This window comes from Gallinula chloropus, assembly GCF_964237585.1.
Source record: "Gallinula chloropus genome assembly, chromosome: 4".
NCBI lineage: Eukaryota > Metazoa > Chordata > Aves > Gruiformes > Rallidae > Gallinula > Gallinula chloropus.
In genome coordinates, this window is record NC_140088.1 from 39,689,221 (window position 1) to 39,713,144 (window position 23,924).

At 50.8% G+C, this 23,924-nt stretch overlaps 1 protein-coding gene across 2 annotated transcripts; it reads left to right on the forward strand.

Annotated features, from left to right (window-relative positions):
* Window positions 1–382: 382 nt before the first annotated feature.
* ZFP91 (ZFP91 zinc finger protein, atypical E3 ubiquitin ligase) lies at window positions 383–23,619 on the forward strand. Of its 2 annotated transcripts, none has more exons than XM_084264240.1 (11): window positions 383–824; window positions 1,675–1,700; window positions 14,194–14,409; window positions 14,650–14,686; window positions 15,163–15,255; window positions 15,592–15,714; window positions 17,977–18,027; window positions 18,534–18,612; window positions 18,933–19,047; window positions 19,513–19,612; window positions 19,974–23,619. In XM_084264240.1, exons 1-11 carry the CDS (start codon window positions 472–474, stop codon window positions 20,482–20,484), a joined length of 1,704 nt encoding a protein of 567 aa, XP_084120366.1. In that variant the 5' UTR covers window positions 383–471; the 3' UTR covers window positions 20,485–23,619. The 2 variants fall into 2 exon arrangements, with proteins under 2 accessions (XP_084120366.1, XP_084120367.1); XM_084264241.1 differs by having other exon boundaries at window positions 15,166–15,255.
* The last annotated feature ends 305 nt before the right edge of the window (window positions 23,620–23,924 follow it).

Genomic DNA, 23,924 nt, shown 5'->3' on the forward strand with positions numbered 1-23,924 from the left:
GGCGGCGGGCTGGCGGAGCGGCGGTCGGAGGGGCCGCGTTCGGGCGGGCGGCGCGGCTGGGCCCGGGGAGGGGTTGGGGGGGGGAAGCGGGAGTGCTATAGCGCCGCGGCCCCGGCGGCGCCTGCGCAGCGTGGCGTACGGCCCGGGCACAGGGTGAGCGGTGCGCTGGTTGGCCGCGCGTTAGCGGGGGGGCGGGTCCCGCCGCGGACGGGCCCGCCCATTGGCCGGGCGTCGCGCGAGCGGCGGAGGAAGGTGGGAGCCCCGCGGCAGGGGGAGGCGCGGTCCGGGGGGCGGGGCTGTCCCCCCCTCTCATCCCCGCACGCGGATTGGCGGGTGCGGGGAGGGGGCGGGTCGCTTGGCGGCTCCGCGTGAAGGTGGGCGGCGGGCGGTGATTGGGCGCGGCTGAGGCGGCCGGGGGAAGGTTTGGCGGGCGGAGCGCGCAGCAGCACCCGCCGCGGCTCCGCTGCCCCGATGCCGGCGGGCACCGAGCAGCCGGGAGGCGCCGAGGAGCAGCCGCCCGCCCAGGGCCCGCCGGCGGCGGCAGCGGCAGAGAGACCGCCGTCCTCGGGCCGCCGCCGGCCGCCGCCCGCAGCCGAGCAAGGAGAGGACTCCGGTGGCAGCCGGGTGCTAAGGGGCGGCCGGGAGCGCGGCCGGGCCGCGGCAGCCGCCGCCTCGGCCGTGGGGGGAGCCGCTGCCGCCGCTTCCCGCCGCCGTAAGGCCGAGTATCCCCGCCGCCGGCGGAGCAGCCCCGGGGCTCGGCCCGCCGCCGCCGAGCAGCCGACCGCCGAGACGCCGCCCGCGGCTAAGAAGGCCCCCCGCGCTGGGTGAGTGCCCTGTGGCGCCGCGTTCCGCCCCCGCCCGCCGCGGGGTCGGGGCTGGAGGTGAGGGGCCGGCGGGTGGCCCCGGCCGGGCAGCATCTCCTTTCCCTCCCCCAGCCCAACTTTTCCCCCGTCCCGCTCGAGTGGCGCCTAGGCCCCGGGGCCCGCCTCTAGCCGCGGGGTGCCCCTCGCCTCCGCCTCTTTGTTCTGGGCTGGCCCGCTGGTCCCCAGGTCCTTGCCCAGGAAAGGCAGCGGGCGTCCCGAGCGCTGCCTGGCCCCGGCCGCCCTGCCTATCAGCCGCGGGCGTGCCTCCGGTTGTAAGCGAAACCGTAAACGCCTCCTCCGTGCTGCGCGACGTGCTCGGGGGTGGCCGCCTCCTTCCTCGGCGCTCGCTCCGCGCTTGGCTCTGGCTGTCCGTATGCCGAAAGCCTCGGTGACCGAGGTGGCGGGACTTCGGTTTCCCGTGAGGAGGTGAGCGCGCCCGGCTGCCGCTTTATTCCCGGGGCGGGGAACTGCTGCGCCACGTGCGCGCAGGGAGCCCTTGGGGATGGAGCCGAGCCTGCCTTGTTTTAGGGACAAAGTCCCTCCTGTTCGGGCGTAACTGCTGCGGGCAAGGCTGGGCTCCTGCTGATGGGTTAGCACAGCTCACCTAGGCTTTCCCCAGATAAAACAGTCTGGTTGGTTCTGGGGGGCTTGAAAGCGGCGGTTTTGAGAGTGAAGCAGCGGGTCTGCCCGTGGTTGGGAGATAGGGCTCGTTGTCCTCATCGTTCAGCTTCTTGTTTCTGCTCCGGTGCCAGAGAAGCTGTCTCTTAACACTTGCCTCTTGTGATTTTTGTCTTTGGTTTTTTTTTTTCAGGTGCACAGATAAAGCATCTGGTAAAGGTAAGAGCTGAATTCGTTGCTCCTACTGCTGTCTTCCACCCGCGGTCAGGGCTTTCCCACAAAGGTTGCCAAGCATCCATTGGGTCTTCCTTAAAAAAACAAACATGTTTTGGTGATGGATGGCTGATGTGTGGTTTCTTACCAAGGTCTCTGTCAAGATTCTGGAGCTGCAGTAAGCAGCTGCTGATGTTCACGTATGCCCAACGTACAAAAACTTTTCTTCCAAATAACCACTAGGCTGTTTACTTTGCTGTCTGAAGCTCAGACTGCACCGCACCGCAGTCTGACTGCTCTTGTTAAGCAGTGATCCCAAGTAGCTGGCCAAACCTGTGCTCCTGTCTGTTCTGTTGCTGTCCCAAATCCAGGTCCTCAGGAGGCATGTGAGAGATGAGGAAACAAGAATACTTGAGGGTTTAATACTTGTCCTTTTCGAGCTTAAGTGGATGGAGAATTTTTTTGTTTGTGAAAGAGGAAGGTTTGGAAGTTGGGAGGGTAGCTTAAGAGAGCCCCAGCTTTGAGGAGCTGTGACCAGGAGCAGGACTTCTGTTCATCCAGTCTAAACTGTGCAAACTCTGCATCTATTTAACAGCTTCTTAGAAACCTCCCCCCAAAAAACCAACAGACAACCCACAACAAAACCCAGCCAACATATTTGAGGGCTTTGTCCCATACCCAGGGATGACATCTAATTAAAAGGCTTCCTGTCACATTTGTTCTGTTGTTAGAGAAGTGTCACAGAAAGAAATAGGAAAGAAAGAAGGTCATATACCTGTGTGAATGAGCTCACCTTTATTGAACAGCTCAGCTGTTCTTGTTTGCTGGCACTTGAAGGCTGCCTTTATTCTTGTAATTTGATAACTATTTAATTTTATTCCTACAAATCTGTAGCTTTATTCCGTTTGAATGTTGAAATCTGTTGCAGTTCTAGCTGGCAAGGTGTGTATTTTTATGGACCAAAGCAGAATTAACATGTGTGTGTTCAGCACAGCCCATGGTGCTTGTGTGCCCTTACACCTTGCTGTGTGAAGGGGAAAGCATTGTAAAACCTTCAGCCTTTTGAGGTCAAAGCAAACTTGCTGAAATGTGTGGTGTGGCACAATGTTGTCACTTCATACCACATTTTAATGGCGATTCTCAGTGTTTTGGATACTCAGGCAGAAATGTTTACATGGTAGTGGTAGAAACTGGGCGGAACAGTCCCATTTGTAACTTTAGTTTCTTGGGAAGTACTTTGAAATGCCAAGTGTCAGTGTGAAAAATTTCCCGAGCTCGGTGGCTCTTTGCTTTCTGAACATTTTGGATTTGAACTTTGGACTGTGAGAAAATTCAGCTGTCCTTGAATGTGAGGTGTGTGTGTGGGGAAAGCCTTTATTAAATTTCTTGGGTTCTGTGTTACGATTAGACTTGCAAGGGTGTTTGCGTGGAAATCGGCACTGAGAAGTGATGACTGTGTCTGGTCCAAGGGAATCTGCCCTGGTGACTTGTTTGGGTTTTTAACCTTTTAAAAATGCAGAAGTGAGGAAGCTGCACTTCTGTGTCCCGGCTGCGTGGTGGCTGAAGTCCTCACTGCTACAGGCTTGTGCTTGTTGGGGAAGACGTGGAAACAGAGCGAGTAACCTGTCCTCCTCAGACAGGTTGTGCAGGAGAGGAGCTTCCGTCTCGCTGCCCGCTTCTTTTTTTTGGCCTTTAGCATACGGTGTTTGAAGGAGCCTAATCAGGTGTAAGCAGACTGCAGGTTTTCTTGCACAGTGGGATTTCTGGTAGCTTGGATTCCTCTCTAAAACACCAGGTGTCAGTTTGCCCCTGGGTGGAGGAAGAAATTCGGTAGAGCTGCTGAGTGGTTCTGGTAAAGGCGTTGAATTTAGCGCTGGTGTTTACTGGTGTGAGTTCCAGCGTGGAATTTAATTCTGTGTGGCGATTTGCATTATGTTATCCTTTACTATAAAATACTGAAATCTCGTTTAGAACATTGGATTTGCCCGAGCTGGGCTGCAACTCTTGGCCTCCATGTGCAGGGCAAGTGGCCTGTGGAAGTGCCATACACCTGGTCACACATCCTGTCTGTCAATTGGACCAACGAAAAACTTGCTGCGCCCAGGTTGGTTCAGTAAGTCTTGTTGCCTCACGTTCAGGGTGGCATTCTGAAGTAAAGTCACCGGTGTTGGTGAAGAAAGCTTAGTGGCAGTGAGTGCAGTCACAGCTCAGTTTGTGCTTGTTGCAGTTTTGTGAGGCTGTGCTGCTGAGATGGTTTCTTTAAGCAGCAGTTAGTTTTCTGCAAGCTTCAGAAGTGTAAGCCTAAGGCAATTCAAGGCTGAGAGATAGTCATAGTGCATCTGAGAATCACATACAGGAGAAAACAACCTGGAAGCAGCTGCATTTTGCCACCAGAGAAGGGAGTGAGAAGATGTAACGAGCTGTGCAGACACCAAGGGCAGGGAGGAGGTGCCCCAGGTGCCAGAGAGAAAGATGCCCCTGCAGCCCATGGAGAAACCCATGGAAAAGGCCGAGACCCCACCTGCAGCCTGTGGAGGGGCTCCACGCTGGATGGAGCAGGTGGAGACATAGAGAAGATGCTGTGACCCTACACTGGGATAAGCCCCTGCCAGCACTTGCAGCCATGAGGAGAATCAGAGACACAGAGATGGGAGAGAGTTTTGCATCGGAACAGGTTTGCTGGGGGGAGGCTTATAAACCCGCGGAGGACTGGGACTGAGAGACATTGTGATAAAGAGATAAAGCCCTGTGGGAAAGGACTGACGTTGGAGAGGTTCGTGGAGGACTGTGTCCCGTGGGTGAGACCCCACGGTGCAGCAGGGGGAGGGTGTGGAATGAATGCCCCCTCCACCTACCTGGCCGAGAAGGAAACCAACGTGCAAGGGACTGACTGAAGCCCCCATCTCCCAGTCCCTGCCCCCCTGTGCTGCAATCAGGGGAAAGAAGGGAGTGAAATCATGACTAGAGTGAAGTCTGCTAAGAAGGGAGACAGGAGGTGTGTGTGTGGGGGGAGGTTAGAGGTGTTTTAAGATTTGGAAAAGGAAAACAGCTCATGAAGAAGTAACAGAGAACCCCTTTTTTTCCAGCCTCTCCCCCCCCTGTGCTGTGAGCAGGGGGGAAGAAGGGTGCAATATTCTGACTAAAGTCTGCTAAGAAGGGAGTGATGGGGGAAAAGTGTGTTAAGATCTGGTTGCGTTTGTTTTAAGATCTGGTCGCGCTCCCGACTCCGGTTTCACTGTTCTTTGTAGTGTAGTGTAATAAATGAGAGAGTTTTCTCTTCACTCTGTGTTGATTCTGTTTTGCCCATGTCGTTGATGACAGTGATCTCTCCCTGTCCTTAGGTTGACTCCTGAGCCTCTTCATATATGTTTTCTCCCCTGCCCAACTAAGAAGGGGAGTAATAGACTGACTTTGGTGGGCGTCTGGCCTCCAGACAGGGCTAAACCACCACAGTGCTGTTGATTAGAAGTGAGATGCTTTAACAGTGGAAGCTTCTTGCCAAGTCTTATGTTCTTCTGTACCGTGCTGCGGGATCCAGGGGCTTTTCTGCTCGTTGGCTTGGGAGTACAGGCGCAAAGGTCTGGCTGTGCGTGCCTGGTGGGAAGATTACAGGAAGGGTAAAGTCGAAGGTGTGCGTTGTATCAGAATCCATATGGGATTGTTCCCTTACGAGTGTGCACAAAGGCAGTTGCAGAGTCAGCTGTACCAATTTCCTGTCTTGCCTGCTTAGTCACACAATTGCAATATTTCCCTAATATTAGTTACATAAGTAGACCGTTTAATCTCCTCTTATAAATGAATTTGTGTAGTTGGGTGCAGACTGTGTAGTCTGTTTCACATTTGACTTCCCACGACAGTGTATATTCTTGTGGAAATAACTTTCCTTTTAGTTAGGCCTGAACAGTTTTAATTATTGGAATATGGATTTAATGAATTGAAAATTCAGTGCTTGCTGGGGCTCTTGCAGTCATGTCAGCAGTCAGTCAAAAATCTGTTTCTCTGATTTAACTTTACCTCCAGACCAGTTTCTCGCTCTCCAGCTCTCTGTGAGGTGCTGCCTCTGCTGCTTAGTACCTGCTCTCTCAGCCATGGTTCGAAAAGGTGGCTGCCCAGCTGTTCTGGGGGAACACTGGCTCAACACAAGGATGCCAGGTTTGTGCTTAGTGGTAGAGCCCCTGCTTTACTTTTTCACCAGAACAGACGTACTTTGTCTTCACGGAGTGATAGGGGTTTGGAAGGGACCTCTGGAGACCATTCAGCCCAACCCCCTGCCAGAGCAGGATCACCTCCAGCAGATGGCACAGGACAGTGCCCAGGATCACGGGGTTTGAACATCACCAGAGATGGAGACTCCTCAACCACTCCAGGCAGCCTGTCCCAGGGTTCTGCCACCCTCCCAGTAAAGTTCCTCCTCATGGTTCGGAGAAACTCCTATATTCAGGTTTACGTTTGTTGCCTCTTGTCCTGTCCCTGGGCACCACTGAACACAGACTGACCCCATCCTCCTGACCCCCACCCTTCAATTATTTATCAGTATTGATAAGATCCCCTCTTTGTCTTCTCTAGGCTAAAAATTCCCAAGTTCCTCAGCCTCTTTGTCAGGGAGATGTTCCAGGCCCCTCACCATCTCCATAGCCCTTTTTTGCCCCCTCTCCAGTCTTGAGTCCTTGTCCTCCTTGACCTTGTGGAGCCCAGCACCACACACCGTATTCCAGCTGAGGCCTCACCAAGGCAGAGCAGAGGGGGAGGAACTGCAGGTTGCAAGATTACTACTTCTGCAGTAAGAAGAAAGAGTTGGGAGCGTCTGCAGAATCCTACCGCGCTGCGAAGGAACGCTCAGGCTGCCACATCTCCATGCTGGATGTTGCCCTGCTCGTGTCGTGCAGCTGAGATGTACCCGATGGGCACCTCTTTACACCAGTTATTTTTCTTGGGTGCTTTTGTCTTTAACTCTTACTTTTTTTAGTTTAGTCTTTTAGCTTTACTTTCTTTTTTTTTCTCCAAAAAAGCATCAATACTTTTGCAATGTTAAGAACAAGATCTGGCGTATGGGGGGGGCATTCATTCCACACCCTCCCCCTGCTGCTCTGTGGGGTCCCACCCGTGGGAGACAGTCTCCACGAACTGCTCCAACGTGAGCCCTTTCCCACAGGGCTTTATCTCTCCCATCTGCCCCACTGTGGATCACTGCTGTGGCAGGCAGCAATAAATCACAATGTCTCTCCAGTCCTCCACGGGGTTACAAGCCTCCCCCCAAGCAAACCTGTTCTGGGGCAAGTCTCTGTCGCTTAGGTCGGTACACAGCTGTGTGGTAGGTGGAAGGAAGAGTTTGAGAGGTAGAACAGGGCTGTGTGAAGCCTTTGCATGCTTAAAGCTGTCATCAGAGGAGATACACCATGCGTGTGGGGAGTTGCCTCCCTGGCAGTCTGTTCTCAAATCAGTGTGTTTGGCGCAGCGTGGTCTGGAGGGTGATGCCAGCAGTAGTTACGTACTTCAGCGTGCTGGTACAGAAACCGTGTGTTGGACATGGCTTTGTTGGGTCTCTGTGTGTGTGAATGTTTGCCCTGGTGGCTTAGTTCAGTCATATTTTTTCCCTCCCCCCTTGGTCTTCCTGTTGTGTGCTTTGTGGGTGGCTGGTTTTGCGGCCAGTCTTCCACCACAGTGGCTTTGTAGCTGTGATTTGAAGGCTCAGGAGAGGGGGAAGGTCAGTGAGCTGTTTCCTCGAGGACTGTGAAATGAAGTAAGTGGGAAAGACAAGCTTGCTTTGTAGCAGTCCACTTTTAACTGCTAGAAAAACTGTGAAGTTCCACAGATTAAGAAAAGATGGAAGACCTTTAAGACTCCACTTGTACAAAATGGGTTTATAGCACAGATACTGTGCGTTATGTCTAGTTACTTGTATTCTGCAAGCCTCGTGCTTCTTGGGTAATGACTGCTTTCCCTTAAGACTTTGTTAGAGAGAAATGCCATTATTTAAAATTAAAACTTACAAAAACGTGCTGAAGTTAAATAACTCTGCCCAAACCTACTTTTGACTCCTGCAAAGATTTTCCCTGTGTCCCACATGCACAATTTTATGGCTCTTGAGGCGGGGGGGAGGGAGCCATTTGGGTAGAGGTTTACCCTAGGATTTTTTTCCCCTTGCCATGACTGCCCCATTCAGCACCTGTTGTGCAGTTGCTGTGTTAGCCTGCAACTCACCTTTGAGATGTGCGTGTTGCGATGCCTTGGTTTTCATAATGGCTGTTTTGTAACTTAATTCACAGTTTATTTTCCTTTTGCTTGGTCATGTGTGGGCATTTTCTGAAGGTGCCTATCTTGCAGGGTTAGTAAGATGCTTTCAGGTGCCTTGTAAATCAAAGTTTAGTAACTGTTTGTCGATTACTAACTGTCTGCAGCAGTTGAAAGTTTCGTTTCTCTGTACATTTTTTGACATCACAACAGTTAACAAAAGAGAGGAATCTGTTACTGCAGTGAGTGTACTGTTGAGCCACAGGCTGAGTGGGTTGGAAAATAGAAGCTTGAATGTCTGGACAAGTGTGGCTAGTAAAAGCAGATGTGGAGTACCAAGCAAGTCCCCAGTTCTGAGAGGAATTGGGTGAGTTTTAGAGCTGCCAGTGTAGCATGACTGGTGTGTAGTAGTGCACCAGTTCCAAGAGGCTGGTTTATGCCAAGTTGACAAGTTGTGCTGTGAGCAGCAAAAGCAAGAAGCTCCACTTCCAGAGGGTTTCCAACAAGATCTGGCCTGGAACAGGCTGCCCAGGGAGGTGGTTGAGTCACCTTCCCTGGATGTGTTCAAAAAAAGGGTAGATGAGGTACTTAGGGATATGGGTTAGCATAGGATGGGAATGGTTGGACTCGATGATCTCCAAAGGTCTCTTTCAGCCTTGTTATTCTGTGATTCTGTGATTGATTCCACACCCTCCCCCTGCTGCACCATGGGGTCTCACCCATGGGAGACAGTCCTCGTGAACTTCTCCAACATGAGTCCTTTCCCACAGGGCTTTATCTCTTTATCACAGTGTCTCTCAGTCCCATTCCTCCACTGGGTTATAAGCCTTCCCCCAGCAAACCTGTTCTGATGCAAAACACTCCCCCTCATCTCTGTGTCTCTGATTCTCCTCATGGCTTCAAGTGCTGGCAGGGGCTTATCCCAACGTAGGGTCACAGTGTCTTCTCTATGGCTCCACCTGCTCCATCCAGCATGGAGCCCCTCCACGGGCTGCAGGTGGGGTCTTGGCCTTTTCCATGGGTTTCTCCATGGGCTGCAGGGGCATCTTTCTCTCTGGCAATTGGATCGCCTCCTCCCCGCCCTTTCCCAGCCTTGGTGTCTGCACAGCTCATTGCATCTTCTCACTCCCTTCTCTGGTGGCAAAATGCAGCTGCTTCCAGGTTTTTTTCTCCTATATGTGATGCTCAGAGGCGCTGTGACTGTCTCTGAGCCTTGAATTGCCTGAAGTTTACACTTTGAGGCTGGCAGAAAACCGTAACTGCTGCTTACGAAAACCGTCTCAGCAGCACAGCCTCACAAAACTGCAGCAGTCCCCAGTGAAACGTGAGGATAGCAGCATCTTCCAGCCCTGCTGGCAGCTTTGCAAAGTGGCATCTGTGCCAGCATTGCTACTCTGTAACGGAGATTCAGTGCTCTGTTCTCCCACGACTTGACTGACCTCTCCCAAAACATGGAGCAATGTAACCGCTGCATCCACAAGTTACTGAGGGAGAGTGGTGGACAGATGCAGCGTGATCAGGTAAGTCCTGAGATGAAGGAACTGCTGCTTCTTCAGGAGGTGAACACTGTTGCTCTGAACTTTCCCCTTCCACTTTTTGCAACACATAATTGATACGTGCCTGGGACTTTGTTTTCCTTTGGGGCCTGCAAAGAAAGTGAGGAGCTGTGGGATGTGTGAATTCACTGCACAGGCCCTTGTTGGTTTGTTGTGCCCACAGTCTTTGCTTTTTGTTAGTCTAAACCATTATAAGAGTTACAGTTTTGCTAGGTTCCTCCCAGGTTTCCTTTTCTTGTTCCTTCTCCCAGTGAGACTGGTGTTTTCTTCACGTGTTTTAAGACTAAAGGGTGTTTGGTGCCTCTTGTGTACTGTCATTCAAATCTATACGTGTTTTCTGCCCTGGTTGCTGTTCAGTTGAAAGGCCTTTGGGAAGAACTGGCTGAATGAAATCTGTCTATCATCAGGTGACTTCAGGGAGAGCTCAAGGTAGGAAAAAACCCCAGGAATCATAATTAGGACACTAGGAAGTAGATTTTCCCCATCTCTCTTGAATGACTTCCTGTAAGATGCAGGCATCTATGCAGTTCCCAAAGCCAGCTTTGCAGAAGCTACAGGATGAGGGGGATAATAATTCACATCGGTGTTGGACGTCGCAGGGGAGTGTGAGCACAGGGGTGCTTCTTGTCAGGCTCATTGCTGCCAAGTCGTGGCTTCTACTGCTCCCTCTGGATGAAATGTGATTTGGGTGAAGGACAGCAGCACTGGGTCTTCGTCTGAGGTCGCATGTGTAGAGAGGAAGGCAGTGGCTTGTTTTGCAGTGGCTGGTCTGAAAAGCAGACGTGCAGTGCTGCTTTTTTGCTGGGTGTGTGTTGGTACCCATTGTGTCTTGTGTTCTGTTGTCTTCCTGGAGTCTGAGTTCTTATAACCCAGTGTCCATCACTGCTGTTAATACTTATAAGGAGATAACAGGATGTTGGCTTATAATCCATCTTCTGTGCACCTTCTGGGAGGACAACCTTCCAGAGAAACTCTGGCTGCCCAGAGCTAGTGATGTTGACAAGTTCATGCAGTTTTAAATGGGAATTGACTGCAGCCTTTCAAATCTCAAATTTTCTTATGTTTCAGTTTTCAGAGATTTTTTTTTTTTTCCTGTTGGAAGTTGAGGGCCTCATGATCTGCAGGAGCCATGTTTATTCCCTATGTGTCATTTCATTGCTGCTCTGTGCCGTCAGCCAAATCCCGCTATAACTGAGCATGGCTTTCTGTCTAGAGACTTTGAGAGGAGAAGGATAATGCTGTGTTCATCCACAGGCCCTGGATTTAATCAGGCTAAAGGTGGTACTCAAGACTGGACTGAAAGTAACTGTAATATCCCTGGGTTGTCAATTGAGACAGGTAGGCATCTCTGAACACCTTCCACTGGTGATACAGAGAGACAAGGACAGCTATATTCCTAGCATTAAAAAAGGTATGAGTTCTGTTTGTTTGAGAGGCAGGCTGGATTAATTAGAAAGCTGTTTGTGTGAAGGGAAAAAGAAATATAGGGAAAGAAGCATAAAAAAATATTAAAATTCTAGGACTTCTGCAGTGGTAGATTTTGGGTGAAGCCTTGGTGAGTGTTGGCTGCAGCTGCTAGTTGGTGCTGTTGAAAACGTGGCAGATGAAGGCTTCCCAGTACAGATCTGGCCCTTGCATAGGTACCCGTGTCCCCTCTTGGGAGGGTCTAGAAAGATGCAGATTTTCAACTCCCAGCTCTATATTGCTTTATGAAGTCTGCTGCAAAGTAAATAGTTGATGCTCCCCCTAACTGTGGGGGTATTTTTTGAGGTGCACAGGTACTTACAGCATGTAAAAATGTACCCAAGGGAGGTCTGTTAAAACTGTCTAACCTCTAAAACACAAGCTCTTGAGAAGAAATGAGCTGAATGCTTGATCTTCTGAGGAAATAAAACCTCTCTTGAGCAGCAAGCAGTGTGTGCTAGTGCTGGTAGCATGGTTGTGTTTGAGGTTGGGAATTTCTGGAGATTGGTTTCTTTGGATTTGATTGGGCATTCAGAAAACTTGAGTGCGACCAAAATTCGGGTGAAAAAGTTAAAGCAGCCATAGCTCACCTTGATCTGCTGTACTAGGAAGGCAAAAAAAGAAAGCACAGTTCATGCTCTGATGCTGAAGTGGACTTTACATATGCAAGACATCAGATATGGCTGCATTTACAACCAAGTTGTGAGACCTTGCATCCTGTATTCCAGACAGATTTTCTTTTTTCAGTCAAATGTTGATCAGTCCCACCCTGTTAATCAAGGATTGGGGAATGTGTCGTGCAAAGCAAACTATTATGCTAGAAGTAAAAGGATCACTTGGTTCAAAAGCTTCAATGCAAAACTAGAGACTTAAGATTGGGAGGGACCTCAGGATATCTCTGGTCCTACTTGTTGAGTTCAGCAGAGTTCCCATCATGTTGCTCAGTTCTTCTCAAGTAAGGTCTGGACAGGTTTGAGAAATGGGCCCATGTGAACCTCATGAAGTTCTGTGAGGCCAAGTGCAAGGGGCTGCACCTGGGTCACAGCAACCCCTGGTATGGGTACAGGCTGGGGTCTGAAGGGATTGAGAGCCGCCCTGCCAGGAAGGACTTGGAGGTGTTGGTTGATAAGCCCAATGTGAGTTGGCAACGTGCACTCACAGCCCAGAAAGCCACCGTGTCCTGGGCTGCATCACCAGCAGGTCAAGGGACCCCATTCTCCCCCTTTATTCCACTCTGGTGAGACCCCATTGTGTCCAGCTCTGGGGTCACCAGGACAAGACAGACCTGGACCTGCTGGAGCAGGTCCAGGGGAGGCCAAAAAGATGATCAGAGGGCTGGAGCACCGCTGCTACGGAGACAGGCTGAGAAAGATGGCCTTGTTCAGCCTGGCCAAGAGAAGGCTCCAGGAAAACCTTAATGCAGCTTTTCAATACTTAGAGGGGGCTTATAAAAAAGATGGGAACAGACTTTCCCGTAGGGCCTGTAGCAGTTGGATGAGGGGCAGTGGTTTTAAACTAAAAGAGGGTAGATTTGAAAGTAGATACAAAGCAGAATTTTGTTATGAGGGTGGTAAAACACTGGAATGGGTTGCTTAGAGAGGTGGTACATGCTCCATGCCTGGAAAAATTCAAGGTCAGGTTGGATGGAGCTCTGAGCAACCTGATGTAGTTCATGATGTCCCTGTTTACTGCAGTGGGAGTGGACTAGATGACCTTTAAAGGTGCCTTCGGACCCAAACCATTCCATGGGGGCTGCTGAGACATGCTGGGCCCCTTTTCTATTGCTCAACTGTCCTCTTGGGGAAAAATACCTTTTCTGTCTCCAGTCAGAGTTCCCTCTTACAGCTGATGAGTGATGTGCCCCTCATCAGGAAGGTTTGGGCTGCTTGATAACCTGCCTGTACCTTGTAAGGCTGCTGTTGTGTCCCTTCAGGCTGAACAAGCATGTTTCCCTCAGCTGCTTCTCACAGGTTGTGTGTTTTAGCCCCAGACTGTCTTGGTGGTCCCTTCTGGGCTTGCTCACGGGTGTTGACAGCCGTTTCATGGTGGGAATTGAAAAACTGGAGGTGGGATCCAAGTGTGGTCTGATGAGTGCTGAGGAAAAGGGATTAACAGCATATCCCTGTTTCCTGGCTGTGAATGGCATCCAGGATGCTATGGCCCTCCCTTGCTGCCAGGGCATGCTCCTGGCTCAGTTTGCTTTTCACTGGGACTCCCAGTACAGCAGAGCAGCCCCTTGGCCAGTCCTTAGAAGACCCATCAGCCGACTTCCCCAGCAGATGCTCAATAAACTCTCAGGCTCCTCAGTGGTGGTACTGCTGGCTGGTGCTCAGGCAGCAGAACCCGCCCTGGGATGACATGGCACTGTGGGTGTGTGGGTCAGAGCTCAGCCTCCAGCACAGGCACTGCAGGTGGCTTTGTGTCCTAAAGCAGTGGCAGACCTGGAGTGCTGGCCATGGGTAGCTACTTGGAATTAATTTCTTCAGCGCATCATTTGTGAAACTTCTAACAGCTATTTTGAGTTCATTAAGGCTCAGTGCTACAGCAAATACCAAGCAGTGAGATCAGGAGAACTCTTTTAGTTTTTAGGAGATGAACTTGCTCACATAGACATTTCGGCTGGTTTTGTTAATCTTGCTGAAACCTGTCTGGAGATTAGCCATTGGCCAAAAAGAAGCCACCTGGAGAAGGTGTAAATTGAATGCAGAGATCTCGGACCAACAGTGCTTGTGATGCTTTTTGCTGTAGTGTTAAGACCAGAAACACCCAGCTCGGATACCTCAGGGTTATTACCAGGTCTAAAATTCTGAGTAAATACATGTTTGGGGGATTCTCAAGACAAAACTTCTGATGTTGTCCAATTTTGAAGCTAGTCTTTCATAAAGCAGTTGCTGAGATTTGTGAGTGTCTATCTTGTAGTGCTTAGGGGAGATCAGAGCCAGCAAAAGAAAAAATAAATCGTCTTAAGCCTTTATCAGAGGGAAATGTAAGCTGGTTGCAAGTATTTGTGTCTTCACTTAGAGGCAGTAGGAAACTTGGTGAGAGTTTTAAATGAAGGCTTGCTGAGGTAGGGCCCCAGGGCTGTGTCATGTCTGGCTTGGCAGAACTGTGCTCCCAATCTGTAAGAGGTAGTGGTTTACCTGTCAAGGGGAGACAGGTCAGTTACGCTGTGGAACAGAGAGAAGTGTGAATTAATGATGGGATTAGTATTACTACTACTACTAAGAAGATTGCACTGGGTGTTTCAGATCCCAAAGAAGAGAAGGAAGAGGAGGAAGTTTCCGGTGTCCTCAGCCATGGCTCTCCTGTCAGCGCAGCCAGGCCCAGCAGAAGCTGGCGCAGCAGCAGGTCAGCCACCACAGGCCGCCAGCGCGACACTGAGAATTCACGTGCCTCTAGATCCAAGACTGGTTCCCTGCAGCTCGTCTGCAAGTCAGAGCCAAACACAGACCAGCTGGAGTATGGTACGTGCGAAGCCCTGGCGTGAAAGTGCCTGGAGATAGTCAGGTCTTGGGTGGCTTTGTGGGTGTAATTTCTGGGGGGTGTGTGCAGCCCGTGGCTGGTCTGGCCACGGTGCTTCTGGATCGTGAGCACCTTGTGCCGCCAGCGCTCCTCGCGCCGAATGTCGGTGCAGGTATCTTGAGACAGGTGAGCTCACTGCTGTGAACACCCGATGGAAACCTAATGGTGACTTTTCCTTTCAGAGGTCACGGAAGAGCATCAGTCTCCAGCTGGAATCAGGTAGGAAGGGAACTTCTATTTTGGGGTATTTCTTCCTATTTAGTGTCTCAAGGCAGGAAGAGAAGGGCCGGAGTTTTTAAAAATAAAGTGTGTCTGTGAAGGGATCTGTGGGATGGATAGCAGCTCTGTTTTCATCCCACCCCAGACCTCTGCGTTTTCTGTCTGGGTTGCAGGTGGACTGCAGGTGTTGGGAGATGGTGTGGAGAGATGGATAGTGAGATTCGATTTGGGCATTTCACCCAGTAGCTTTATTCCTTCACGAGCAGATCGCTGTAGTTAGGTGGATTTGCCAGAGGGGCCTGCTCTGCCTAGCCTGTCTGTTTTGGCTGGCTTCGTGCTCCTTAGTCCAAGCTGTTAGCTTTCCCTAGCCACACTGGATAAGAAAGTGCTGTGTAATAGTGTATTTCCCATCCTCCTGGGGGATGATGCATGAATACTCTTGCAGTAGTGCTTAAGCTGTTCTCATTTTCCCCCAGCAGTGATGACGAGGAGGAGATGCTCATCAGTGAGGAAGAAGTTCCCTTCAAAGATGACCCAAGAGATGAAACCTACAAGCCCCACCTAGAAAAGTATATTGGACTATGTACTCTGTTTGTAGACACACAAAAATAGTTGAATGAGTTTAATTTGGCCCAAAGAACCTGTGATGTCTGCCAAGGTGGAATGGCTTCTGTCGGGCACAGTGTTTTCTAAATGTCACCTTCAACTATTGTGACTGTTCTCTCAGGCACTAAAGCCTTTAGAGCCCTGCCTGCTGCTGGGTTCTTCCTTAATCCTTGGTCACGCTTCTGCTTAAAAGTTTGATTGATAAATAGACCTGAAGTTCAGTTTTTGCTTAAATCTTTGTAAAAAAGCAGATGGTGAGAAAAGTATCAGAGTAACAAGTTGTGTTTCTGTCTCTTTAGGGAAGCGCCGAAACAACGGAGAAAAGCTAGCAAGGGGAAGGAGGAAAAAGAGAAACAGAAAGAGATTAAAGTAGAAGTAAAAGAAGAGAGCGAGTTTCAGGAAGATGAAGAGCCACCAAGGAAGTGAGTAAAACTAGTGTGTAGTGTGGACTTCATATTTTTGCAAGCATACAACTGGCCTGTTGTTGTTGTTGGCTTTGCAGTCCTCCAGGCCTGGAAGGTAATAGGACATAAGCTTTTGTTCTGATAGAAATCCTGCTTCCTAGTATCTTGCACGTGTTTTTCAAGGAAAAATAAGACTTGGTGTTCTCGTTTAGTTGAGGATATTTTTTTTTTCTTCTCCATGCTGTGGAGCCAGCCTGCCTGGATATGGCCACACAGTGTGAAATATTTTAGACCATTCTTAAAAATGGTTTCTGCTGCAATGTCTGAAGTGGGTTGGATTACAGAAAGTCAGTCTGAGAAGGCAACATTCCTTCTGTCCAGAGGCAGGCGCAGGGATATCTTTACATGTCGTATGGGAAGTGACATCTTTATACATTCAGAACTAACACACCAGAGCTTACGGAAAAGTTGTGGTTTTGAGCAGCCAAACAAACTTTTGCTACCTAGTCAGTCACCAGTACTTCGGGTGGAGACCCAAAACCTTTGGGTGTGCTGTCACTGAACCTTTCCTTCTGGCAACTGTGGTAGATTGTATTTGTGTGTGTGTGTCAGAGCCATCCTTTGAGATAGCAGGGTGGGGTGGGGGAGTGAAAAAGCAGTCTTTGTACTTCTGTGAGCAATCGTAACATGGAGCTCCCTCTGCTGGGCTGTGGCAGGGGCTCTGCACACTCCGTCTTCACTTCCCTCGTTGTTCCTAAGCTACTGCAGAGCTGATTTACACTGGAGAGGAGTCGGGATGCTGATAAAAGCACAGAACAGTTTGGGTTGGAAGGGACCTCGGAGATCATCTGCTCCAACCCCTCTGTGTGGGCAGGGACACACTCCAGTAGATTGGGTTGCCCAAGTTTGAGAAGTTTTTTCCTGTTAGAGAGGCTTGTAGTTGCATTGTTTGGATCAGATGCTAATCTTGTACATAGTAAAACCTGTGCCTCTTCTGAGGCTCGGCTTGAATGCTGAGTGCCTCTTCAGTATGTTACTGGCATGGGCTTTGCCATCAATAAAGATGTCTCAGTACAGTCTAGAAAAAAGGCTCCCATAAATCTATTCCAAGAGTCTCTTCAGTAATACGATTAAGTGGGCACAATGTTCTGGGCTGAGCTGCTCCTTGGGAGGAGGGTAGGGTGCGTTTTACTTGCCTGCTAAGATGGAGCATAGATTTTTGTCTTGACAGCTGTATAAGCTGCTGTAGTTAATTCAGGGGACTGTAAAATAGCTGTCAGATCATTAATTCAGTCCTACCTAGTCATGCAGATTGATGTTTTTCATGTGTGAAGCGTTACTCAGTAGAGCAGAGGAAATCGGGTGCCGCATCAATTCTGGACTGTGTTGGCAAAGTTATGTGTTTATAAACACAGCAGTAGGAAATGGGAGGGGTTGAGAGAGCAAACTGCACAAAGCATTTATTTCTCAGGAATGTTGCCTTCCTCTGAATCTGCTTCCAACTTGACAAATTGAGGTTTGTTGGGTTGGGTTTTTTGTTTTTATTTATTTATTTATTTATTTTTCCTAGAGCTTGCAGTTCATGAGGCAATAGCTTGCTGACTGTCTGCAGCAGAAACTTACAGCAGGAAAGGGACAAATTGAATTACAAGGTCACAAGTTGCTTGGACGGTTGCAAGTTTAAAAGAAAAAAATGCAGAGTGTGTGATGCCTGGTTATGAGGGTCCTGGAAATAATCCTTATTTCATTGTGGTGGCAGAGCTGGTGATTTCTGACTGTAGCCTGTTGGGTTGTGTAGCTGTCTGATACCTGTTTTTGTTGCAAATAGTGGGCTAAGAGACACTGGAGCTAGACAGCTGTGCTCAAAAATGTGTTGTATGTTAGACCTAGGAGGTAGTCAGGTGTCTGCAGGGCAACTTGAGGTCGTCTGCGTACTGTGGAACGTCCCACAGAGAAAAGCATCACCCAGGTATTGGAAATGCAGGGACAACAGCCACACAGGGCCCAGTCTTCCATGTGATGCAGCAGTTCTGCAAGCTGCAGGGACAGCTTGCATGGAGGCCTAGTTACCAAACTTCTTTAGGGATCCTGCCCACCTATTACAAGAGTGTTTCTTTAGAAACTTCAGATGTTTTGATCCAGGGCAGGTAGCTGACTTGCCAGAGCAGCTGACTTGTTAGGTACAGTTTTACTGTAAGAGTATTTCCTATACCATGCTCCTGCTTTATAGCATATGCTGCAGAAATTCGCTTCAATTCTGTTTCTGTAACCCTGTGACAGGAGAGGAAGGAGGAGAAAGGATGACAAGAGCCCAAGGCTGCCCAAGAGAAGGTAAAGCGATCCCCTCAGTCCTGTTCTGAAGACCTGCTTCCCTTCTGTCCTGCACAGAGATGCTGGTTGTCTAAATGCCATTGCTCTTGCACGGTGTGGAAATCTGCCACAAAGAGTGGGCATGGGAAGCAGTAGCAGCATGCCTTGACTTCCCTCCCTCCTTTCTTTCCTTTCCCCCTTCTCCCTATAGGTACGTGTTTGATTTCTTCCAACTGAACTACCCCTTTCCCTGCACCCTCCACCCCAACCTCTTTTGAGTTGATCTGTAGCCTGGCAATAAGGTTCTGGAAACTCTGTCTCCTGGGGTTTCCTCTGCTCTGGGGAGACTTCTCAAGTAGTGCTGGAAGTGGAGGGAACTCTGGGACAGAGCCTTTGTCGGTGTAGCCCAAACAGGACTCCTTTACTCTCATGTCACCAGCCTGCACTCACGCTTGCTTACCTTGCTGCTGCTGCCTTAGCTTCTGATGCATCAGCTAACAACTCTGCCTGTTTCCTTGCTGACTCAGGAAGAAGCCTCCGATACAGTATGTCCGCTGCGAGATGGAAGGCTGTGGCACGGTCTTGGCTCATCCACGTTACCTGCAGGTTGGTTGAGATTTTTCACTTGCCAGGCATGTCTGAAGGCAGGGGAAGGGCCAGCTGGGACAGAGAGCTAATCCTTCGCTTGCACTGCAGCACTCCTTTCTGACGCTCTCTTTTTGGTAGAGATAATAAGTTGTGGCCACATGTGTCTGTCCTGTTGCTAGATGTCTGAGAGAAGACAGCCAAATGAATGCAAAGGAGACCAGAGCCTTTGTGGCTGGAGTCTGGTGGCCTGCTGAGGGGCCACCTGGGATCCATGTGTCTCAGCTGTTCTCTCAGCCGTGTAAAAAGTGAGTGTAAGGCCTGTTGCTCTTCCTTTACAGCATCACATAAAGTACCAACACTTGCTGAAGAAAAAATACGTGTGTCCTCACCCCTCCTGCGGTCGGCTCTTCCGGCTCCAGAAGCAGCTCCTGCGGCATGCCAAACACCACACAGGTACAGGGAGGTCGGAAATCGGTACAAACCTCTCTCTGGGTCAGTTCAGAACAGGCTGGGAAAAATGGAAAAGCCTCTAGGACTTCTGGGGAGAGTGAAGCTGAGGAAGGTGTCACAGACTTGCAGCAGCAGGGTATTATTTCCTTCTGGATTACCATGATTTAAGGAAACGAATGAATTAGGCTTTAGAGTTTTTAATTCACCCCCTGTCAAGTACTGCTTAGGGCCAAGCTTTATCCTTCAGTATTGGTCAGAATGGGAAATCAGCTCTTAGGAGAGTCTTACTCATGCTGCAACTCTCCAGATCAGCTGCTGTGGCGTATTATGGGACACCTCTGCCATGCCCTCTGGCCTCCCAGTACTTCCAGTTCTGCTGCTTCTTGGGCAGCTTTGTGCAACGTGCGAGCGGTGGGAGAGGGATCAGGTCTGCGGGGGAGTAACGCTCTGACTGGTGTTGCTTTCCAGATCAAAGGGATTACATCTGTGAGTACTGTGCCCGGGCGTTTAAGAGTTCTCATAACCTGGCGGTGCACCGAATGATCCATACAGGCGAGAAGCCCTTGCAGTGAGTACCTCTGTCTCTTGCTCCCCTCCTTTGAGGGACTGTTGGATACACCCATTCTTGGATTGCACTGAGGGCAGGGGTAGCTCTGACGTCAGGGCTGGAATCTGTCCCTGGTGTCCCAGCCCTCTTTAAACCCATAACTCGTAGGAGTATTTGAGCTGCCGCTTGGCTCGCCTGCTCTGCGTCTCGGTAGAGATCTGAGGGATGCCAGCCCTCTGCAAGTAAAACTGGAAGGGCTGGATTTGTGGTGACATCCTGGTGTAAGCCCCTGCTGTGTTTCTGGGCTGCCTCTTTGCTACTGCTGTCCCAGTGAGTGCATGGGGATGTCCCCTTGTGTAACCTCCCTCTTGTCCCCTCCCAGGTGTGAGATTTGTGGCTTCACCTGCCGGCAGAAGGCTTCCCTCAACTGGCACATGAAGAAGCACGATGCGGACTCCTTCTACCAGTTCTCCTGCAACATTTGTGGCAAGAAATTTGAGAAGAAGGACAGTGTGGTGGCCCACAAAGCCAAGAGCCACCCTGAAGTGCTTATTGCTGAAGCACTGGCTGCCAATGCAGGTGCTCTCATCACCAGCACTGACATCCTGGGCACTAATCCAGAGGCCATCGCACCACCCACTGATGGCCAAGGTCTCCCCCTTCTTCCAGACCCGCTGGGAAGTGCTCCTCCGGCAGATTGCCTGCTGCTGAACCCTGATGGGATACCGAAGACTTACTGTGGTGGGGCAGAGCGTGTGAGCCTGGTGGCTGATGGCAAGCTCTTTGTGGGCAGCGGCAGCAGTGCAAACCCAGAGGGGCTGGTCATGAACACAGAGATCCTGGGAGCCACTACGGAGGTGCTCATCGAAGATTCAGACTCCACTGGACCCTAGTGGGCGGGGAGCATGTGGGTGCTGGGACAGTTTGGACTCTGTATTTAAAAAAGGAGGAAAAAAAAAAAAAGGACTTACTGAAAGAGAGAAAAGTTAAACAAAACTTACAATACTAGTAAATAACGGAAGGGTCTGCTCCCCTCCAGCGTGGATCACAGCACATCCTCTTTCTCCCAACCACTTCTCTCTCTCTCTCTCTCTCTCTCTCTGTCTCTCTCTCCCCACCCCTCCCTGCTCCTTTGTAGAAAGGGGCACATGCTGCCATTAGAGCAAGTTGGATTGAGCGATGGATTTCTCCAAGGGAGAGGGACTGCTGAAACCTTTTGCTCTACCCCAAAGCAAATGCCTTTCTGGCTCCTTGATGTGGCCCCACTTGCAAACTAGAAAGCATTTGATGTGCTCTGGACAAGTTTCTTAGGACTCCCTCTCACCCCTGGTCCCAACTTCTATGCATTGCTGCACTCTGGTCCTTGCAGTCTCACTCTTCCTCCTGGGGCTGGGAGTTTGGCTTGGCACTTTAGGCCCCCTTGGCAGGGTGAGCTGTGAAACAGCACATGTCCCTCTCCCCACTGTGCTCCTCTGCTCCGGCTCTGGCAGGAGGTCAGGGGAACGCCCTGGCTCATAGATCATGTTTGCTCGGAGAGGCCCGGGGGCTACGGGAGCCCTGCGTGGGAGAGGCAAGGAGGAGCATCCCAGTTTGACGACAGTAATTTGCACTTTGAACATGTTTAGTTTTTGTGTTGTGGTAACAAGATTCCTTATTTATTGATTAAAAAAGGGTCGGTATTTTTTAGTTATGTTCTTAGGGGATGGGGGCGGAAAGGGTTCAGGCTGCTTCCCAGTAGGCTCTTTCGCACGGTCGAGCTGTGGGGAGTACGCCATGCCGTCTGACAGCAGCTGGGCGAGCTGAGGTGAAGGCAGCGTTCTGGAGTCAGATGTCTCTCACAGCTTTTCCAGAGTAGAGGGAGAGACCCTGGAGAAGAGCCTGTTTGCAGTGGGAGTCTCTACAGCAGCATCTTAGCAGGAGGATGAGGTGAGTGATGAACAGCCTGCTGTTGCCTCCCTCCCAGGTTGGGGTGAGCTCCTGGCATTAAATGCTCTTTTTGCCTCCCCCTTGCACCCGAGTCTTTTGGGGAAGAACATTAGTAGCCAGGAACTTGTGATTTAGGACAGTTGTGAGCTTCGTGCTGCTGGGGAATGACGTTGTCCATGTCCAGCTCTGCCTCCTCTGTCCAGCTCTAGACCAAGATACAGAAGCAGGGACTGGATACGGTTGTCTCAGGTTTGTTTATCCAAGGCAATAGACTGATGCGGGACTTAAGGGGCTGTCAGCTTCTCTCCCTGACCCCATTTGGAGGGGAGGGTGTTGTGCAGCCAGGTTCTGAAAGCTTCTTCCTTCTGTGCAAACACTCCTGCGTTCCACAAAGTGTGGCTGGCAGTTCAAGTGTTGCCTGATGGTGTAGCTGGGATGGCTCTGAGCCCTTGGAAAATTTAGGTAGGATATCATGTGCCTGATACGGAGACTTGGATCTTTTCACTCTTAACTGAAACAGTGTGGAGATTCAGTGGCCTTGAATTCATAGTGTTTTTCAAAGAGGTGAAGAGGAATTGGGCTTTTTGGTTTTGCTTGGGTTTTTTTTCAGTTGGGTTTAGGCAATTGGGAGTAGAGCTGAACTATCTTGTCTGAGCAGAAGATCAGCTACGTTGGTCTGTAACACACAGCAGCCAGGCAAAATTGGGTGCCTGGGGTCTGGAGAATGGCAATAAAACATGGGATTGGAAACTATTTACAGAAAACTGACTCTGAACGCCCACTCTGTCCCCTGTGCTGCCTAGAAATCCAGCTGTGGCCCAGGCCTGACAGCCTTTACTGGGCCATTTGTCCTGATTCGCCCCTTCCCTCCCCTTACGCTGATACGTGTGTCAGAGCAAGGCAAAACGCTTTTGGGTGTTTAGGTGGTTCGTGACTGAACAGTTTGCAACTGTGTTATCTTAAGCCCTGGGTGTGGGCACCCCTGCGTTCTTGCACCATGTCAGCAGGATGGCTCTGATGCCTGCAGGAGATGGCACCTGGCATGAGCATCTCCTGGAGATAAGGATGAGAGGGCCCAGTGTTCCTTAGTCTCTTGGGACCGTGCATGTCGGATCTACAGTGGTGCGGTGTTGAACTGAAGTTCACTTCAGTGAACGTTGAAGTGTCTTCAGTTGGGATGATCCAGTTTCTTGTTTGGATCAAATTACTGTGATTTCCAGCGGGAAGCTTCTGGGTGGCCAGCTGGGTCCTCTCCTCTCCCCCTTGCAAACGAAAGAGCAAGCAGCACAATGAGGCATGTTCCCAATCCAACCCTGATGGTTTCGCCTCCCCACAGCAGTGTGGGTCTTCTGTCTGGGGAGGCTTGGGGCTGGCTGGGCTGCGTTGTGTGGTGGCATGTCTCCTGGCCTGGGTCCCACCAGCTGGCAGCAGATGTGCTCATCTTGCGCCGGTTGGCTGCGTCATCCGTGTGCTTGCTGCAGGCCGCGCTGCTGGAGCCCTGCCCTGTACCCCACGGGAGGTGTGGAGCAGGCAGAGCCTTGCACAGAACACTAATGGAGAGCTTGGGGGGGTGGGGTTTCTGAGGGATGGCACTAAAATGCTTTTGGGTCAAGGGCTTGCTCACCTTGGGTGCTGCAGTGCCTGGCACCTGGCTGGGAGGTGGGTGAGGCTGCCTCGTCCTGCATCTTCCCCAGCTGCTGAGTGGAGCAGAGAGTTTGCAATCAGCCGTGTTTCTGGAATGCGGAATCCAGCGGCTCACTTGCTTCCTGGCCCAGACACCTCCGACATCCTTGCCACTCCCTGCCTTGCCCTCCCATGCACACCTCTTGTAGCTCTTTTTGGGTTTTTTTCTTTTTTTTTTCTTTTTTTTTCCTGTATCTGGTCTCAGCCAGTTGCCTGTCTGTCCTCTAACCACAGCCTGCTAATCCCTGGTGCAGGAGAGACTGGTGTAGCTCCCTCCCTTCTCCCATTCGAAACCCTAAAACTGACACAGCCTTCCTGCAGCTCCTCCTCCCCTCGCTGTCTCCTTCACTCGCATGCAGTTTGCTTCAATAAATTATTGTAGTAGTTTGCAATAAACTTTTTGTATTTTTTTCCCTGTATTTATTATATTTTTTGTTTCCCTCCTCCCTGTGAGGGAACAGAGGGGCCCCCGCCCCTTCATCTGCTCCCAGCGCCCTGGGGAAGTTGGGGGTGCTCTGCCGGGCTCCCCCGGGGCCTGTGGCAGGCTGGGGGGCGGGGGTGCGGTGTTTTTTGGGTACCCGGAGCTCGGCGGCGCTTTCCGCAGTAGCCACCAGGTGGCAACGACGCCGTTGGGTTTGGCCACCGGCCCTGGGAGGCTGGGCGGGGGTTGGGGGCCGGGGCGGTCCCCTAGCTAGTAGGCTGTACTGTGATGCTGAAGGGAAAT